The 18038-nt window shown below is 39.2% G+C and overlaps 1 protein-coding gene across 1 annotated transcript in view; it reads right to left on the bottom strand.

The window, feature by feature from the left end:
- TOP1 (DNA topoisomerase I) overlaps positions 1-18038 on the bottom strand; it is an 85319-nt gene that overhangs the window by 35595 nt on the left and 31686 nt on the right. Inside the window, exons 4-7 of the mRNA XM_068987842.1 lie at positions 5881-6004; positions 4685-4740; positions 2217-2312; positions 1198-1273 (exon numbers count right to left, since the gene is read on the bottom strand). Of these exons, the coding sequence (XP_068843943.1) occupies positions 1198-1273; positions 2217-2312; positions 4685-4740; positions 5881-6004 (352 nt within the window). The remainder of the gene's footprint in view (positions 1-1197; positions 1274-2216; positions 2313-4684; positions 4741-5880; positions 6005-18038) is intronic.

Genomic DNA, 18038 nt, shown 5'->3' with positions numbered 1-18038 from the left:
ACAACAATACTTCCTCTAAGGGCTGTTGTAAGGATTAAATTAAATGACAGCTATAAAGCATGAAGAAGAGTGCCTGGCACACAGTAGGCACATTTTATTTGATTGGCAAGGGGTGGGGTGTGTGCACTGCTCATGGAATCTCAGTTTCCTGACCAGGGATTGAACCCAGGTCATGGCAGTGAAAGTTAAGAATCTTAATCACTAGGCTACCAGGGAACTCCCCAAATCTGAATTATCAATCCTGCTACTACTATGATATAGCTTACACTCTTAAAGACTCACTGCCCCTTACGATCACTATCTTTACTGACGATACTTCCATGTGGACTTTACATTTGTGAATCCATTTTGCCCAAGACAATGGCTAACCTCAAATAAAGGATGAAAGCTAAGAACTCACTCAACCACTTCTTCCCTTAGGAGTGCAAGACGAATTCCCCTGTGAATTTCTGACATCTTTTTCTGAATTAATTGCCCACACTCTTTAGTACAAGTTATCGAAAGTGTCAAAAGAAGTAACCATATTACTATATGTTAAATCTACCACAAGCATCAAATAAAATGCTTAGAAAAGTACTTGAATTGAAACTGAGATTTTAAGGAAAGCTATAAGGTAGGAGATGAAGAAAAGAGGAACACAGCACGTGTTACAAAAAGCCCTGAAACACACAAGAATCTAGTGTGAGAAAGAAACAAAGGTCTGTGAGGCTGGAACTAGGTAAATTAAAGAGGCACAAGACCCAGGGAGCAGCTGTGGTCAGGAACTGGGATTTCAAGCTATGTGCAAGCAACACCCATTAAAGGACTTTAAATAGGGAGAGTTACCCAAAATGAGTGACAGGCAAGCTCTGCTAGATTAAAAAAAAAAAAAATGCTGAAAAACATTCCTAGGGAAAACTCTTCCTGGTTTTAAGCCAAAATATGATTTCTTGCTAGTATTTCTTTCTGTATGTATGAAGATGGTGTAGTTTCTCTAAGAACATGTCAGGTGGCAGCACAGCTATGAGTGGACACCCAGGAAGCTAATACCTTAAAACTAACAGTGCCATAGCCACTGTGGCACACGTAAGTTTTCCCAGTGTTTCCTCTACAACAGAGCAATAAACTCCTAAAAGCCATTTGCCTTTGAAAGTTATTTTATCAAAAAATTCCCTATTCCAAATTCAAGTCCCAAAGGGCCTAAGTCTCTTTACTAACCTCTTCTTCCTCTAGTTTTCGTTTCTTCTCTTTCTTGGTATCTTCTGTTTTAATTTTCTTAGGTTTAAAATCAGCACTAGAAAGGGGAACATGAATATGCAGTTAACACAACTGTGACTCAGTACTTCTCACCAGTAGGATTAGGACTTCCAAACTCTTCTTGGCGGCCTCCAAGGCAGGCGTGGTTGCTATTATTCTTGGCTGGGCATTCTACAGTCAAGAACAGGAATGGAGAAAGTAAAGAACGCCAGACCAAGGACCAATAGTTATAACCCTATGCAGAACAAAACAAACAGCTTCATACTGCATGCAGGCCTGGAAGGGAGGTGGAGCAGGGGTATAAGCACAGAAACAGAAAGTACTAGAAGGTGGAAATCTGGGAGGCCAACACACAGTGCAACAATGGCTACCACAAAGTAATAACTGGACGGGGAAGGGGAAGAGAGAAATTCTTTATGAATTCTAAACGCACACAAATGAGCTAAGTATTTCCCTCCTCCCCTTCCAACTACTTTCTACCATAAATCCTTTGTAGATTCCCAAAACATAATAAATTTCACAAGGCTGAAAATAATGAAAAGGATTTAACCTCACTGACTGAACCTAAGAGGCACATATAAGCCTCAAAATACGTGTTTTAAGTAAGAGCAATTTTATTACTTCTATGCATGGAAACTTCACTAAGAAGGTATTAACGGGCACAGATTCTAGGAAAAACTGCTTTAACAATGAAAACTTTTCTGTGGGAGGTGATGACACACTTAAAGTAACTTAATAATTTAAATATTTTTCATGAATTCTGGATTATTTGAAATTCCAACAATAAACATACATTACCTTATTAATAAGAAAAAATGTGAGAAAAGTATAAATACACATTCAAAGAGAAATCAGTCACCCAGTCTATTAATCACAAATTCCTAAAGAGTAAAACTCAACTAATGCAGAAGGTTCTGTGTACTATTTTCCTAATAACTCCTTTTTGTTTTCAAAACTCAAAAGTAGTAAGAAATACTCACTCATCCTCATCCCGAGGTCTCTTTAATGGCTTTATATCCTCTTTAGGAGAAGCAAAATAGCCATCATCTTCAGGTTCGTCTTTAATCCGTGGTGGACTGAAGAGAAAAAAAAATTTGTTAGCCAGTGAGTGTTGGAAAATCTACATTACAAAAGTAATGCAGAATTGGGAGAAGAAGCTTAACAGAAGGATAAATGACATACATGTGTACATATTAAAAGGTTCTCCATGAGCACTTTTTTTCTCATTTAATTCTCACCGCAACAGATGAAGAGGTGAGATCAAGGTCAGGGATCAGAGCCCCTCATTCTCAGTCAGTATCCATGGCCTCTTGGTTGTCTTTGCCAACACAACCCACATTACAGTAGGAACAAACCTAAGCTGTTTCTTCCCCTTATCTGAGGGATCTACTGTGTATCTGACCCTACAAGTGATCTGAGTGGATTATTCTAGTGCTCCAAAGCTAAAATACAGCTTTCACCAAAAAAGGAATAAAAATATAATCCCCAAACTTGAGGCTCAGAACAAAAAAACTGAAGTTATTCTAAGCCAAATCTATTCACTGTTCAACTTCCTCCTTCGGTTTACTTTATACACAGAAGAGTACCTTGTCCTATTTTTGTTAGCATTTTGCCTTCTCAATATAAAAAGATGATTCTGTTAGATGACTATGTTGAACTAAAAAAGAGGAGAGGACAAGTTAAAACACCAAAGGGGCCAGCCACCACCACAGCCTGAGGTGTTTCCAGGCCTGGCACATATTGTCAGAACCTCACTGCTCACAGCCAGAAGCATCCACAAGGCTAACTCACTCAGCACAAGAAATGGCCTCCAGACACAAAGAAAGTCACCTCATCTCTAAGGGGGCCAAAGGATAAGCATCCAGATTTAGTTGTCAAATAAAGTCAGCATATTCACAGGGTTTCAATGCTGCCCCTGCCTCTCCCTTCCCCACAAGCATACTGGATGCCCTTGCTTGCAAATGAACTTGAGCATTTAAAGAGATTAACTTTCTCTCCTTATTTATGCACACTCCCCAAAGGCCAACCTCTATAGCTGCTTCTCCCCTCCACAGAAACCACTGATACTGACCCAAGGGTTCAAAATCTCCAAAAGCTTTGCACCAGAAAGAAAGCAACGCTGTCATTTACCCAACTAGTTAAGTAAATGCTAGATCCTAGTACTATCATAAGTGAGGTTTTAAAGGCACACGGGAAGGCTTACTAGGCCTGAAGAAAAAAATTTTAAAACCCTAGAAAACTGTTCCAATTCAGTGAGGCATGTGGATTTTCTACCAAGACAAAGATGCAAGGTGGCGAGCAGACCAGCAAAGCAAACACAGCAACCATGGCCTCAAAGGGTGTGCTTCTGATCATCTAACCCAGAAAGTCTGAAATCAAATCCAGGACTCCATACCAAGTCCAGAGAGTCTATAATCATATCTTAGTTTAATAGAAGTCCAAGGCCATCTCCTGGCAGAAAATAGTTGCCCTGTGTTCAGTCACTGTTATCGAAGGAATCAGAATGCCTAGCTTACAGTTCTAACGCTTCTTGAATTTTATTATTCTGCATTCCTGGAACGGTTACAGAACATGCCTGAAGAGGGCACTTGCTTCTCCTGGGGTAAGAAACCCAGAGTACATGGCACAAATTTCAAAATTGTTCTCAAATGAAACTGAAAGTTCAAAATTTCAAGAAAGCAAAACTCTCAAAACATTTTCCCCTGAATAAAAAGGCAAACACTCCCAACAACTCCTGGTAAATCCATTCTGCCATTCAGTGGAGATTAGAATATGTTATTTATTTATTTTTTTGAAACATTTGGATTTATTTTAGGGCGCTGCAGTTGATGAGGAAAACAGAATCTAAACAGCCCCACAAAGGAAAGGAAAAGTGACCTTTCCTCTGGAAAAGAGATGAAATACTTCTGCCCCTGTAAAATCTACACCTGTCCCTAAAATGCAGGTCAAATCAGTTTCTATATATGAGCTACCAAGGAATAATACCAAGGAATTCAGAGTAGGGTTTTTTTAGGAAACTCCAAAATTACTATTGACTAAGAACAGACTTTCTTTTAGGGGTGATGAACATGTTTTGAAATTAGATAGAGGGTATTGGGGGAGGTTATATAACCTTGTGAAAAACTAAAAACCAATAATCTGTACACTTTAAAGGGGTGTATCTTATGGAAGTGTAAATTATATCTCGATTAAAAAAAAAAAAACTTCTTCCTGCCAACCTTCTCCACTCAAAATAGCCTTCTATAAAATGTGCTGGTCGGTCTTGCTAAATGGCACTCTACAAATGCTCTCACTGGCTAAGACCAAGTCCTTTCACTGCCAACTTCCTTGAAAACCTGGAGATGGCCAGGTCAGTGCATTTTAGGTGAACTCCAACAACACTGCAACATGGGCAGCTGGCCTGCTGGACACACAGAGAGAAAGAGAAGCCAAGGCAGCACAGTCTTACCTCGAAAAGCCATTTTCCTTCTCTTTTTTAACTTTTGCATCCCCAGAAGCTTTAATCTGAAAGGTAAAACAGCAGTAACTGATTAGTGCCTTAAAGGACTAAAGCTGAAGAAGTCTCTACCGTACTTGAGACGATCTGGCCTCTACTCCTGGGAAATCTTGATCCCAGACTGACTCTTATCAGCAAAACCGAACAGGTGAACCAAAGGTCTTGACACTTTTCTAAGACTCCTTTTTTACAGTTCTTTACTGGGAAGTGTTTCCCTTCAAAATGGTGGCTTTTTACCTTTAAATGAGGGTAGGTCCCCTCCCTCAATAAATACATTCCACTTCTCAAAGATCTGCCCGTGGCAGTGCAGACAGAAAATAAAAAAACAAACCCAAATGAAAAGGAATACTTTATTTCCCACCTTCACTGACTTAGGTGAATGTTCACCCTCTTTCAATTTTTCAGACAAAAATATACACCTAAGACACACGCACAGGGTACCAATGGAAGAATACAAAAAAAAAAAAAAAAGTACAGTGGCTGCCTCCACAAAGGGAAAGATGGAGGACAGTGAGTTGAGGGTTAAAGGGAGATTATTTTTCACTACTGTCCCCTATTCTATATTGTCTGAATTTACCAAGTCCATCCAGCATTACTTTCTGAGAAACGAAAAAACTTTTTTAAAAAGCCTAGGCACAGTACTACTCATTCACAGCCAGATGAGCCTATTTTGAGAAGGCTTGTGCTGGTTATACTGGAACCAAAAGCCACAAAGAGCACCAGTGTCACTAAATTTTCACTCAGGAAGGAGTTTCATTCAACAGAGGACCAGTGTGGTATTAGGCCTTCTCTCAAAAACAAAACTAATTTTCCCCATGAAAGAAAACTGACTTTTCCAGAAATCCTATATCCCTTAATTTACCATACAAAGTAAGATAATGACATGGGTAGATTTGGTACATGAAAAACAGTGGTAAAGTTTGGTTTTTATCCTTTAAGACTCTGGTAGGTTCTGACATCTCTTGACACAGACTTTTTCACTCAAAGGTCAGGGGATGACAACATTCTGTAAAGCAATTTTCCTTCAAAAAAAAAAGGCCAGAGGATCTTACTACTCAATGAAGGTACTTTCATCACTTGCTTTCAAAGGTAAACAAAATGAAAAATACACCCCACGCCTCTTCCTTCTCCACTAGGATGTTCCGTACCTTTTCTTCCTTTCGTTTTTCCTTGTCTCTGTCTTTGTGCTTGTCTTTATGCTTCTCTGAACTTCCATCTTTGTGTTTGGTTTTCTCCTTCTCTTTGTGTTTCTTTTCAGAATCTTTATGTTCACTGTGAAAATAAGACACAAACAGTAAGCCCAGAGTAGGGACCACAGGATTCATTTCACAAGATTAACTCACAAGATACCCTGAGATAACATGAACCATGGAAACTTACAATGCTTCAAATAACCAGTCCTGACAGAAAGTTCAAGTAGAAGCTCTTCACTACATCAGACTTTATCTTGCCTAATGTCTTAAGCTTTTCAAAGAGCAAAGGAATCAAAAGGGAAAAACAGTTATTCTAAACATACCAGAACATTTTTTTTAAAGTGTCTATGATACAGCAAATCCATAGTATTTCTACAATATTCTACCAGCAAAAAACTATAATGACAGCTCCAACTTGAGCACTCACATCTGATATGAGGAGGTTAAGAGCAACTCGCCAAAAATCATTCAGTGGCTCAGTGCCAGACTGGAGACATACCACAGATGTAGCCATGCCTGGGCTTTGTGCAGTGAGCAGCCCAACACAGTCAACACTTCCCTGCCAGCCGAGGAAAAGCTAAAGCTAGTCACTTCTACAAGGGGCTTACAAATCCTGCTTGGTCCTTTCCTCACAATGAGAAAAGGCCTATCTCAAAGCAAGGGGGTGCTTTGAGGGCCTGTTTTTCAAAGCCTTGCTTTTAAAGGCGTTTATCACACTGGTAATACTATTTTAAAAAATTTAAAAAGTGCCACTCCTCAGGAAAACAAAATTTGACATTATAAAACAAGAACCATTCAAATATTCATACCCTGGGGTCTAGCTCCTGGAGGTGTCTCTCTGGGAAAAGCATTACAGAAAGACGTTCACTTTGATGCTTCCCACAATGAAAAAACAAACAAGAACAAACAAATAAAAGACCACCAAGAAACCAGATAGAGCCCTGGTAAATAATCAGAGGGGGAAACTGTGATATACCAAAGCTATACATGACAGTTATCATTATTTAGCCGTTGTGCTATAATTTGTGAGTCCTGTAAATATACATGATAACTTTAAGCAAAAAAAAAAAAAAGGAATATATAAAATAACTGCAGTTACATAGAAACATGCAAGTGAACAATAACTAAAGAGCAAAATTCAGGAGCTGTATTTTAAAGTAGCAGGACAGTGGATGACTATTTTCTTCCGTGCACTGGGCAGGCAGCGTAGGTCCCTGCTCACTGCAGCAGCCAACATATTCCACAAGTTACCAACAGAGAATGTGAATTCAAGGGCTATGAATCGGGGGTCATCCCTAGAAACAGGACAGCTGACAACCACCCCAGCTGACAGACAGCCAATCCCACAGGCAGCATAGGCTCTTGCCTTTCCTACCATAGACTGTATTTCCCATCTCTCACATTTACCACATTCAGCCCAGGAAAAAAACAAACAAACAGATTTTACCAGCAATGAGGTCATTAGGTTACAACCTTTCCATGAAGTTTGTCCTAAAGAGATCTGGCTAGCATTTTCAGCTACACCCAAGGCCAGAAAGGGAGAAACAGATGACGGTACCAGTCAGGTGAGAGCCCCAGAACCTGGAGCAGGACAGCAAGTAGTATCAACCACATCTCTGGAGACAAAAGGAGCCCCAACTAATGATGGGGGTTTGGATAATTAATCAGCAAAAACTATAAAATCCAGCCAGGAGGGCAGGGGAATGAGTATAAACAGGACTACAGGTTTAGGGAAGACCCAGAACTATCAATAGAGGAAAAATACAGCAATGTCCACTTTCCTTGGTTTATATATTCCTCCCTCTGTGTTGTTCTCATTAGGTTGTTATTTAGATGTGCCACACACTGGAAAATAACAGATTTCTATGTAAGTACAGTTTAAAAAAAAAAATCCTAGTGTGCTAGCACATGATGATCAATTTTTCCCACCATGCTTGTTATTCTTAGCATTATTACGAAGTCACTCTCTACTCAATGTACTCTCATAATCTGTTTTCACCACAGCACAGTGTTTTAGAAATAACTTATTCTTTATTTTGTACAAAATGCTCCCAATTACAATAATGCTCTTACTTTTAGTTCTCCTGAATTCTTTCAGCTTTAGAATGGTGAAAAAGTAGCTGTCAAGATTGCAACTGATTCTTCAGGAGTTTACATATCTGAAATCACAGGCCCATGGTTTTGATACTACCAGCAAAATATATGAGCTTACTCATATACAAGTACTGAAGTTTCAGCTTTTGTTTGTTTTGAACATTAACTCTAAGAGGAATTAATGGTCATCTAAAGAAGTTCCTGCCTAAAAGCAAAAAATCTGAAACAATGACATCCATAGTATTAATGGTTAAGATATACTTTCCCCCCAGAATAAGAAAAAAGGACAAATTTAAGCAAGCAATATGTTCAGTGCTTTCACGTACATTATTTCACTCAGTTCTCACAACACCCCTGTGAAGGAGTCTTTATTATTCCCTTACTGATTCAGAAACAGAGGAGCCAGTGGTTCAAAGTCTTATTCCAAGTTACAGTATTCAGAAAGAAGGGCAGCTGGGATTTAAACTCAGCATTTCCATCTCTAAGTTCAGAGCACTTTCCGCTAGATCAGTATCATTACATTTCCATGAAGCTGACAGCCACCACTTAAGGGAAGCCTAGTGTTAAGAGACAAACGCATGGGCATTCTAAGACTTAATGTATAAAGTTAAAAGATTTTTCTCTACTATCAAGTGAAAACTTTCTAGATAAGACCTAGGACACCGGAAATGATAAAACTCTGGGATAGCTACCTCTGATTGTCTTCCCATGAAACTAAAGGGCTGATTCAGGAATCTGAGTTTAGAAATGCTCCACAGTCCTTATTCCTTTATGTTCCACCTCCTTGCCTCCACTGCCCCTACTTGCTTTGCTCTCTTTCTCAATGAAAGCAATTCTTAGAACATGATTCTATTATACTAGAAAACTGGCTTTCTGGTCTCCTGGCAATCACAGCATGGGCACCATGAGTATACGCACAGGCCTCCAGTTTTCAGCTTTGCTATTCATTATCACGCCACACAGAGATCACGGAAAAGAAGCCAAAAGATGACATGGCAGTGGCACGGACACTCAGGCCAACCCCAGGAAAGTGAAAGAAGTCAGTACTTCCTCTGCCTGCTAACCAGAGGGAAATCTATCCAGGAAATTCAAAGTTTCTGCTAGTGTAGTAATCCCTTTGTAGGTACAATTAATCACAAAGCCACAAAGAGATGAAACTACCAACTTGACTTTTCAAAGGCATCTCACTCTCCTCTATTCCCAATTGTTTAGATAGAAGAAAAGTTTGTATTTTTATACTGAGTTCAGAAGATTCAGAGTTAAGGAACATCTTGTGGTAACAAGGCATTCCATTGGGGACTGTTAGAAATGTGGTTTATGAAGCTGTATTAAGTCTCTGAACACAATGCTAACATCTTGTCTACTTGTCGTGTGCTGTTCCTGTCCCTGCCTCCAGAAACAGAACAGAGTACTGGGAGTCCTACCCTCTCGTCCATAACCTGACACAGACCAGAGGGCTGCCAAAGACCAAACCCCAGTGTCAGTCTTTCCTAGGCATCTACCGGAAGTGAGTAGCAGATGCTTTTGGAGATCAAAGTCTTGTGACACAGAAGCATGCTGAAGGCCATGCCATGCAAGTCAGAAGCAGGATTTGGCCAGTGGTAGAAATGCAGCCGATCTGGGATCAGTGAGGCTGACTCATCATCATTCAGGATTTCCTAACATGTACCTCTTTTTCCAAAAGACTTAAAACTGGCTTGACTTTCACAGCAGCTTAAAGGGCATTACCTTTCCACTGTTGATAGTGAGATGATGGAAATTTTGACCACTGCAGAAGAGAAGTTCATACATTGACTATCTGTTTTAAGAGATATTAACCCATGTCTATGTACTGATCCCGCTACTTTTCCAGACACAATACACACAGTATGTAAAAGTCACAAAATGGGTTGTAAATATAACTGAGGACTAGAATACTGGCCAGTTTGGGGCAGCAGTACAGGTGACTCCAATACTGAAGAAATTTCAGTGTGGCTAAATAAGAAAAATAAACTAGAAAAGCTTAATAATGATCATAATAAGGAAACCCAGAGATGTGAAGAACAAATACACTTTGAGTTTGGTCTGGGGTACGGTGAACACTAAAATAAAGACAGTAGCTGCCATTCCTAGAATATCTGAAATGGTCACACTTTCAGATAAAATATAAACTTCATCATCAGGAACTCATCCAATTATTGGGTATACACTGAAGCTGACTCCTTGGCTCAGGGCTCATATCTTTTTGGAGATAAAATCTACCAAACATCAGAGTCTGGACAAGCAAAAGTTAATGCCAAAGAGAATAAATGGGAAGATTCAGCACAGCAAAAGCAAAAAATTCAGGAAGAGACACAAGTTAAATTATTTGTCCAACTGGCAACTAGTGGGGCCAGAGTTTGAACCCAGGCCATCTGAAGCCCATGCATCTAACCACTCCACTATACTGCCCTTCTGGCTGCTTCCAAAAGAGATCCAGCTGTATTTCACTGTATCCATCACACCTCTTGTGCGACTCTTGGTGGACCTGTGCAGACAAAACAGAGTTGACTCAGGCTTCCCTAGGCATTTACGAAGAAGGATGAGAGAGACGGTTGAAGTAGAGGGGTGGCAGCAGGAAGCCCAAGACAGAAAAATATTCTTCTTCTGCCTCGAGAAGGCATTTGCTGCCTCTTTAGGAAAAAACCCTGGTCTGATCCTCTGGGAAGCTAGGATGTTGGCTATGGGAAACCATTTAAATCTGCTAAAGAAAACTAAAACAGTGGTCTGTCCTCGATCACTAATAAAAATATTTAGCAGACATTTAAAACAGTACAAAGGCCCAGGCACTCTTCTAAGCAATTTAATCCCCATAACAAAACTCTGAGATAAGTATCTTCATCTTACACATATGGAAACTGAGACACGGGAAGGTTAAGTAACTCACCCAAGAAAACCCATCTAATGAGCAGTAACTAGGATTTAAACTCAGGAAGTTATGTCTTTGACCACTCTGGTGCCTTACTCCCCAAATAAGGCAAAAAGGAAACACTGCTGGGAAGAGTAGGGGGAGCCTCTTTATCTTCTAAGAATAGGACCTAGCCACTAAAGGCTAAGAGAACAAACTCATTCCAGCAACCTGCCCACTTCCTCAAGGCAACAGCCCCCCACAGGCTGCAGTCAATGGGGTCATAGGGGATTCCTCTGGGAGAGCCTAGAAAAATTCTAAGCTGTGAAAGGAAGAGATCTATGGCCCTTCAAAGGAAAGCAGGTAATTAAAGCTTAAGTAATGTTTGTTAAATCAAAAATTTTACTTAAGGTGAATTCTAAAGTTGCCTCTGAAAAAAAACACAGAAACTAGTTTCTGAAAGGCTTTAAGAAGTGAAGATTTCTTTATTTACTTTTTTTGGGGTCTATGGGATCTTAGTCCCCTACCAGGGATCAAACCCAGGTCCCCTGCATTGGAAGCACAGACTTGTAACTGGACCACCAAGGAAATTCCCAGATTTCTTAATGCTCATCCACCATTATAGGTTACTAAACAAAATCCCAGTAATTATTAAAACTTGGGAGTTGAGTGGAATCTTACAGAACTCCCATTTCTCCTCTAAGTTTTTTCTCTCTATTAACAAGGTAAATAGTCACCCAGTTACTCAAGCTAGGAATCCTTTTTTCTTAGACACCCTCCCTCATGCCACTTGTGGCTAAGTCCTATTTCTCGTTCTCAACTATTTTCAGTGGCTTCTTTCTTGCTCCCTTCAGAATCAAATCTCAGCTTCTTGAAATAGTATCTAATAGTTCTGCATCAAGCAACTTTTTGGAGGCCCCATTTTCTAATCCATCCTATTAACCCAGGCAACCACCTAACTGGATTTTCCCCAGAGCAAAGTACATGATAGCCCTTCCATATTTTGTTTATCTTTTCTCACTGACTGGAAAGTCACTCTTTCTAGCCATCACCTTCCCTTGTCAAGATCTTAACCATCTTTCCATGGCTAGTTCAAATACCCTTTCCACCATGAAATGGCTAAAAAAAAAAAAAAAAAGACTACAGGTCATTATAATAGGGCTAGGCATCATTGAAAACTAGAGCACCGAATTTGCTATTATCAATAAGTAACTATTAAATTAGATTCAACTACCAGAATCAACAGCTTCAATTTATTAGAATGGCAATTCTATCAGGCTTTGTGGTACTCATCATAATCTCAATTACTGAGTATGTTAGTTTCCAAACAGCTTTTATATGCATACTTACATTGAATTCTCCCCTACACACTTGAAAGCTTGACCAGGCTAGTGTTGCTATTAACATTCAACTAAAGTGGAAAAAGACTCAGAAGTTAAGCGCCTTGGATAAGGACACACAGCTAGTAAGCGACAGGACCAGGCCCCTGCACTTCTACTTCAGTGTGCTTTTCACTACATCACATGGACTCCCATGTGAATGGCGGTGATACTCTAGTCTCATTTCTTAACTACCCAACCTCTTCCACTTCCCTATGTTAACTTGTCCATTTCCCCGAGACAGGCTGCTATGAGAACGTGTAGATAAACAGAGGGCTTCAGCAAGAGCTCCCCCCAACCCCCACCAAGAAAAGCAGTAAACACATCTTTTTAAATGCGATTACTTTCAGAAAAATTTCCCTAATCTGAGAACCAGTTGCTTAATTCGTGCATTTTCCTAAAAATCTATGTTCTTTCAACTTTAATTCAGGTAGGATCTGGAACTGAAGGGAAGGCAGAAACCAAAAGCATCCTTATTCTCACACTGACTGTATACATTAGTACTACCAACAGGGCTGAAAAAGCACTTCCCTTACTATATTTCACAGCATTGCTTTTCTATCTTCCCTGGATTTCCACAAATTTTTCACTCCACTCTGAGGGTCAGGTTTAAAAATGACAAGAGATGCATACAGTCAAAAGTTGGCAGAAGAAATTTTATGTTTCACATGTGATAGTCCTTTATTTTCTAAAATAAGCCCCCCCCCACAACTGCTTTTAATGATGTTGTATATATGACAGGTCTAGTATTAAAGATAATTTATGCTAAGAATGCAACCTTTCAAGAGAAGTATCTGGGTGAAATCCTACAAGCTCAGTGATTCTTTAGGATCTAGTCAGAGCATTCCTTTTGTTTCTTTAGAGAGGATTTATATATTGCTTTAAGGCAATGGCACCCCACTCCAGTACTCTTGCCTGGAAAATCCCATGGACAGAGGAGCCTGGTAGGCTGCAGTCCATGGGGTCGCGAAGAGTCGGACACGACTGAGCGACTTGACTTCACTTCACTTTAAAGGACTGGAAGTGCTAAATATCAATGCTAACAGAAAAAAGCAGTATCAGAGACAAATAATAGAAGAAATTATTTTTATTTGATGTTGGTATAAATTTCCTATAGGCCAGATAGTCAGAGATGGGGTCTTCACAGCATCAGAATTTAATAATGTTAATACTTCTAGTGCCAAAACGTTTAGGGATCTGGGACCAAAAAGAAAAAAGCAGCATCTGAAATGATCTGGCATTGTAAAACCTAAGTTGCCTACCATATGCATGAGAAAGAGGTGCTGGTATTTAAACACAGACAGTTTAGCTACACAACTAACGTTCCTTAAGGAGAGAGATTTGCTTTACTTACATCAGATCCTTTAAAGTCACACTAGGACTCAGAAGCCCTGGTTTCTCAGCCTCACTGTGACCACACTACTGTGTGACCTGAGGTCCATCACCTCAGACTCATGTCCACATACAGAAGACATGAGACAGAATGACCTTTAATACCCCACTTCCCCTATGGAGCACCTTGGATGAGAATAATAAAAGAAGGAAGTACATGAATAAGATGGGATCTCCTGAGAGGTAGGTCTAAATCCCATCTGTCTCAGAAAGGCTTGTTTCCAATTCTCTGACACTCTAAGAATGCAGTACAATATAACTATGCAGGAAAAAGAGGCCTCCTGGACTTGGGTCCTAAGTGTAACCTAATGAAAAATCACTGATGCTAGGATCTAGCAGAGAAGGAAGGAATACAGAAACACATTACTGTAGAACTTGTTTCTTCATAATAGATGGCCACAAAAGTAGGCAGGGTCGATGAGCAAAGTTTTAAAATAGAGCATTTTGCAACAGAACATGCTAAATCTTAATTATTCTGGGCTTCAGAGGTGATTGAACAATCCTCAAGGATCCCTTAATGTGCTGAAGAAGAAAAAGAAACCCAAACCTACCAGAAAGATCAGAAATCATTTAAAAAGGAACACGGTGTACAGGATTTTACTGGACCATAACCAATACACTTGCTTTGTTGCAAAGCGGCAGTGTGTCAACAGAGGTCAAAACAGGAAGTACTTAAAAGTCTGCTTACAACACATCATCTGGTTAAACTGTCTTAAATTTACTCACATGTGAATTAGAAATCCAGGGCTAGATTTAGTCATGTGTAAACAAAACCTAGGGGCAGGTTCTTTCAATGCCCTTTGGCAAACAAGCTATTATTTTTCAAGTATTCTGATTAGAAAATAAAGAAAATATTAAAAAGCACAAAACTGCACAGAATAAACTCGTGAATTTGCCTATCCTATAATCTTGGAAAAGTATGCTTTTAAGGAAGACAAGAAAGTCAGTTGAGGAAGGTTAAGTAAACTAGTCAACATCACAAGGCACTTAGGTGGAGAGACCAGAACCAGGAGACTTTCTTCTAGATAGACATAAGAAAGCCACTGTGGACTTCAAGAAAAAATGATGTCAGAATTACATCCTTGGGTTTCCCTGGTGTCTCAGTGGCACAGAATCTGCCTGCCAAAGCAGGAGACATGGGTTCAATCCCTGATCCGGGAAGATCCCACATGCCACGGAGCAACTAAGCCTGTGCGTCCCTCAACTACAGAAGCCCGCTCACCCTAAAGCCTGTGCTCCACAACAAGAGAAGCCACTGCAATGAGGAGCCTGCGTACCACAAACAGAGAAAAGCCCATGCAAGTCCCAGCACCACCATAATTAAAAACTTTTAAAAATAAGATGAATAAAGCTTTAAAAAAAAAATTACATCCTAAAATTTTAAAAAAGATTTTGGTAAAACAGGGCCACTTCTACCTAATTATTTTCTTCCATCACAAATGGCAAATTATGGTTGGTGAAGTAAGATGTGTCAGAGAATAAGACATCCATTTTTAAAAGCTTATGGTTTAAATATTAACTTCTATCTTTTTAAAGTCTTTTTTGGGACAGATTTCAGGTAACATGAAAATTAGTTTTTCTTCATCTGATCCATGTGTAAGCCATTTTCCTCAGATGATGAAGTTCTTCATAGTCAAGACTATCTCATATATTTTTGGCCCTTCACATTAACTAGCACATCAAAAATATGGGAAGAAAGATAAAAATTCTTGTTTGACGTGATCAGCAATTCTACTCCTAAGTATATACCCAAAAGAATTGAAAGCAGGGACTCAAGCAGACACTTGTACACCCAGGTGCATAGTAGCATTATACACAATAGCCAAAAGGTGGAAACAATCCAAGCATCCATCAACAGATCAAAGAATTTTTTTAAATGTGGTAGGCATGCAATGAAATATTATTCAACTACAAATAAGAATGGAATTCTGATATTCAATAAAATGGATGAACCTTGAAAACATTATGTCAAGGAAAATAAGCCAGACATAAAAAGGACAAGTACTTTATGACTCCACTTACCTGAGGTAGCTAGAATGGGAAAATTCAGAGACCGAAAATAGATGCTGCTAAAGGGTAGGAGAAGGGGCAATAAGGAGGGATTATTTAAGAAGTCAGAGATTATCTGGAATGATGAAGTTCTAAAGATGGATACTAGGGATGGTTGCACAATCTAGTGAATGTCACTTCCCCCAAATGACAAACTTTATGTTATACATATTTCAGACAGAAACACACACAAAAAATGGTGTTTGAAATGTGGGATGGCCAAAGGGAACTCTGCTACAGAATAATGAGAATATGTGAAAAGGAGAGAGATGATGGTAACTGGTGTAACCATAGGTCAACCACTCACTGACTCAATACATATATATTACTAAGAATCACCTGTCTGTCAGGTACTATACTAAGTCTGAGGACATACATGAATACAACAGAAGCCAATGTTCTTCCCAGGGACCATCAAGAGTCCAATAAATAGGTCACACAGAAAAGTAGAGAGACAATTACACCACCACGACAACTTGGTAATGGCTGTGAGAGGGATATACTCAAGGTGCCAGAGAAGACATAAAAATGGTACTTTAATATGGGGGTTGGGGGCGGGGGGGACAGGCAGAAAAAGATACCTGAAAGAAGAACTCTAAGCTGCAACTAAAAGAATGTTATTAGGAGAGCAACAGTCTTTAAGAACCAGTAACAGCATATTTGAAAACCTAGACATATTCAGAAGACACTCTGTTTGAGGAACAGAAAAGCAGTTAAGGGAGACTGGAAATGGAAGGTGAGAGAAGGGTGAATCACAAGAGATGCAGCAGAGAAAGGCAACCAGACTGAGAATCACTCTGCGAACTGGAATGAGAAGATGAAAAAGGTAGCCAGCAAGTGGGAAGCCAGGGGAAGCTGGTTTCAAGAAGGCCTCAGCCCAGAATATGGTGTATCTTGGCGAATGTTCCACGTGTATTTTACTGCTGAGTGTAACAGTCTATAAATATCAACTAGATCAGGTTCGTCGATAATATTTAAAGTCTCCCATATCCGTAATGATTCTCCCATCAACTGAGAAAGAGGTAGTAAAATCTAACTATAAATATTATTTCTCTTTGCAATTCTAACAGTTTTCACTTCATCTATTTTGAGACTCTAACTGATTATATTAACATTTATAACTGTTCATACTCTTTGCTACTGTTCACTCATGACCAACTCTTTGCGAACCCATGGACTTTAGTCCGCCAGGCTCCTCTATTAATGGAATTTTCCAGACAATAATACTGGAGTGGGTTGCCATTTCCTACTCCAAAGGATCTTCCTGACCGAAGGATTGAACCTGCCTCTCTTGCATTGGCAGGCTGATTCTTTACCACTGAGCCACCAGGGAAGCTTCATAACTGTTATGTCCTCTTGATTAATGAGTCCCCTTTTTTATCATTATGAAATGAACTTCTTTATTCTTGGTAATAATCGCTGCTCTCAAATCTACAGATATTAATATTAGGAAGATGACTACAAACTGGAAAAAAGATGCATGTGAACTGGATTCAACTATTAGTACCTAAGACTCAATTTACTGGCTAACGCAAACTAGATGATCAAGTGACAAGGAATGAGCAAGTTGTGGGGAAAGACCACAGGAGTGGTAGATGATTCCTGAAGAAACAGCCTCACTGCAGAAAATGAATCTGGTTATTTTAATGATTCATAAAGACTTCTTCCCTTAAAATTTTCATTTAAAAAATTTTAATGATTATAAAGACAAAGAATTCACTTTATTGTGCCTCTTCCATAAGCCTCATTTTTAATAATTTTTAAAAATAAAAGTAGCATATATATAAAATGCAGAGTTCAAAGAGTTATCACAAAATAAAGCTACAATGTGATTACTACGAAAGTCAAGAAAAATACCACTGACGCCACACCAGAAGTTCCCTCACACCATTCTACAACTGCTGCCTTTCCTTCCTCACCAAAGATGACCATGACCCTGGATTCTAAAGGTCTTGGTTAATTTTTGTTTCTGAATTTCAAACACATTGAAGCATACATTATGTATTTTTTTGACTAGTTTCCTTCAATCAACACAGGTTTGTGGAAGTCACCTATGTTTATTACTTTCATATTTATTTATATATAGTATCCTAATATACCACACTTTATCCATTTCACTACTAACAGGCATTTGGGAGATTTTCACTTTGGGGTTATTAAAAATAATGCAGCTCTAAATAACTTTTTATCTGCCCTTTGGTACCCATATACACACATTTCTGTTGCAAATATACTCGGGAATGGAATTCTTAGGTTACAGGGTATACATATGGTAATTTTAGAAGACACAGCTAAGTAGTTTCCCCAAAATGATTCAACCATTTATAGTCCCA

The sequence above is a fragment of the Capricornis sumatraensis genome, chromosome 15, assembly GCF_032405125.1.
Source record: "Capricornis sumatraensis isolate serow.1 chromosome 15, serow.2, whole genome shotgun sequence".
Lineage (NCBI taxonomy): Eukaryota > Metazoa > Chordata > Mammalia > Artiodactyla > Bovidae > Capricornis > Capricornis sumatraensis.
This window is presented reverse-complemented; position numbering and strand designations above follow the sequence as displayed.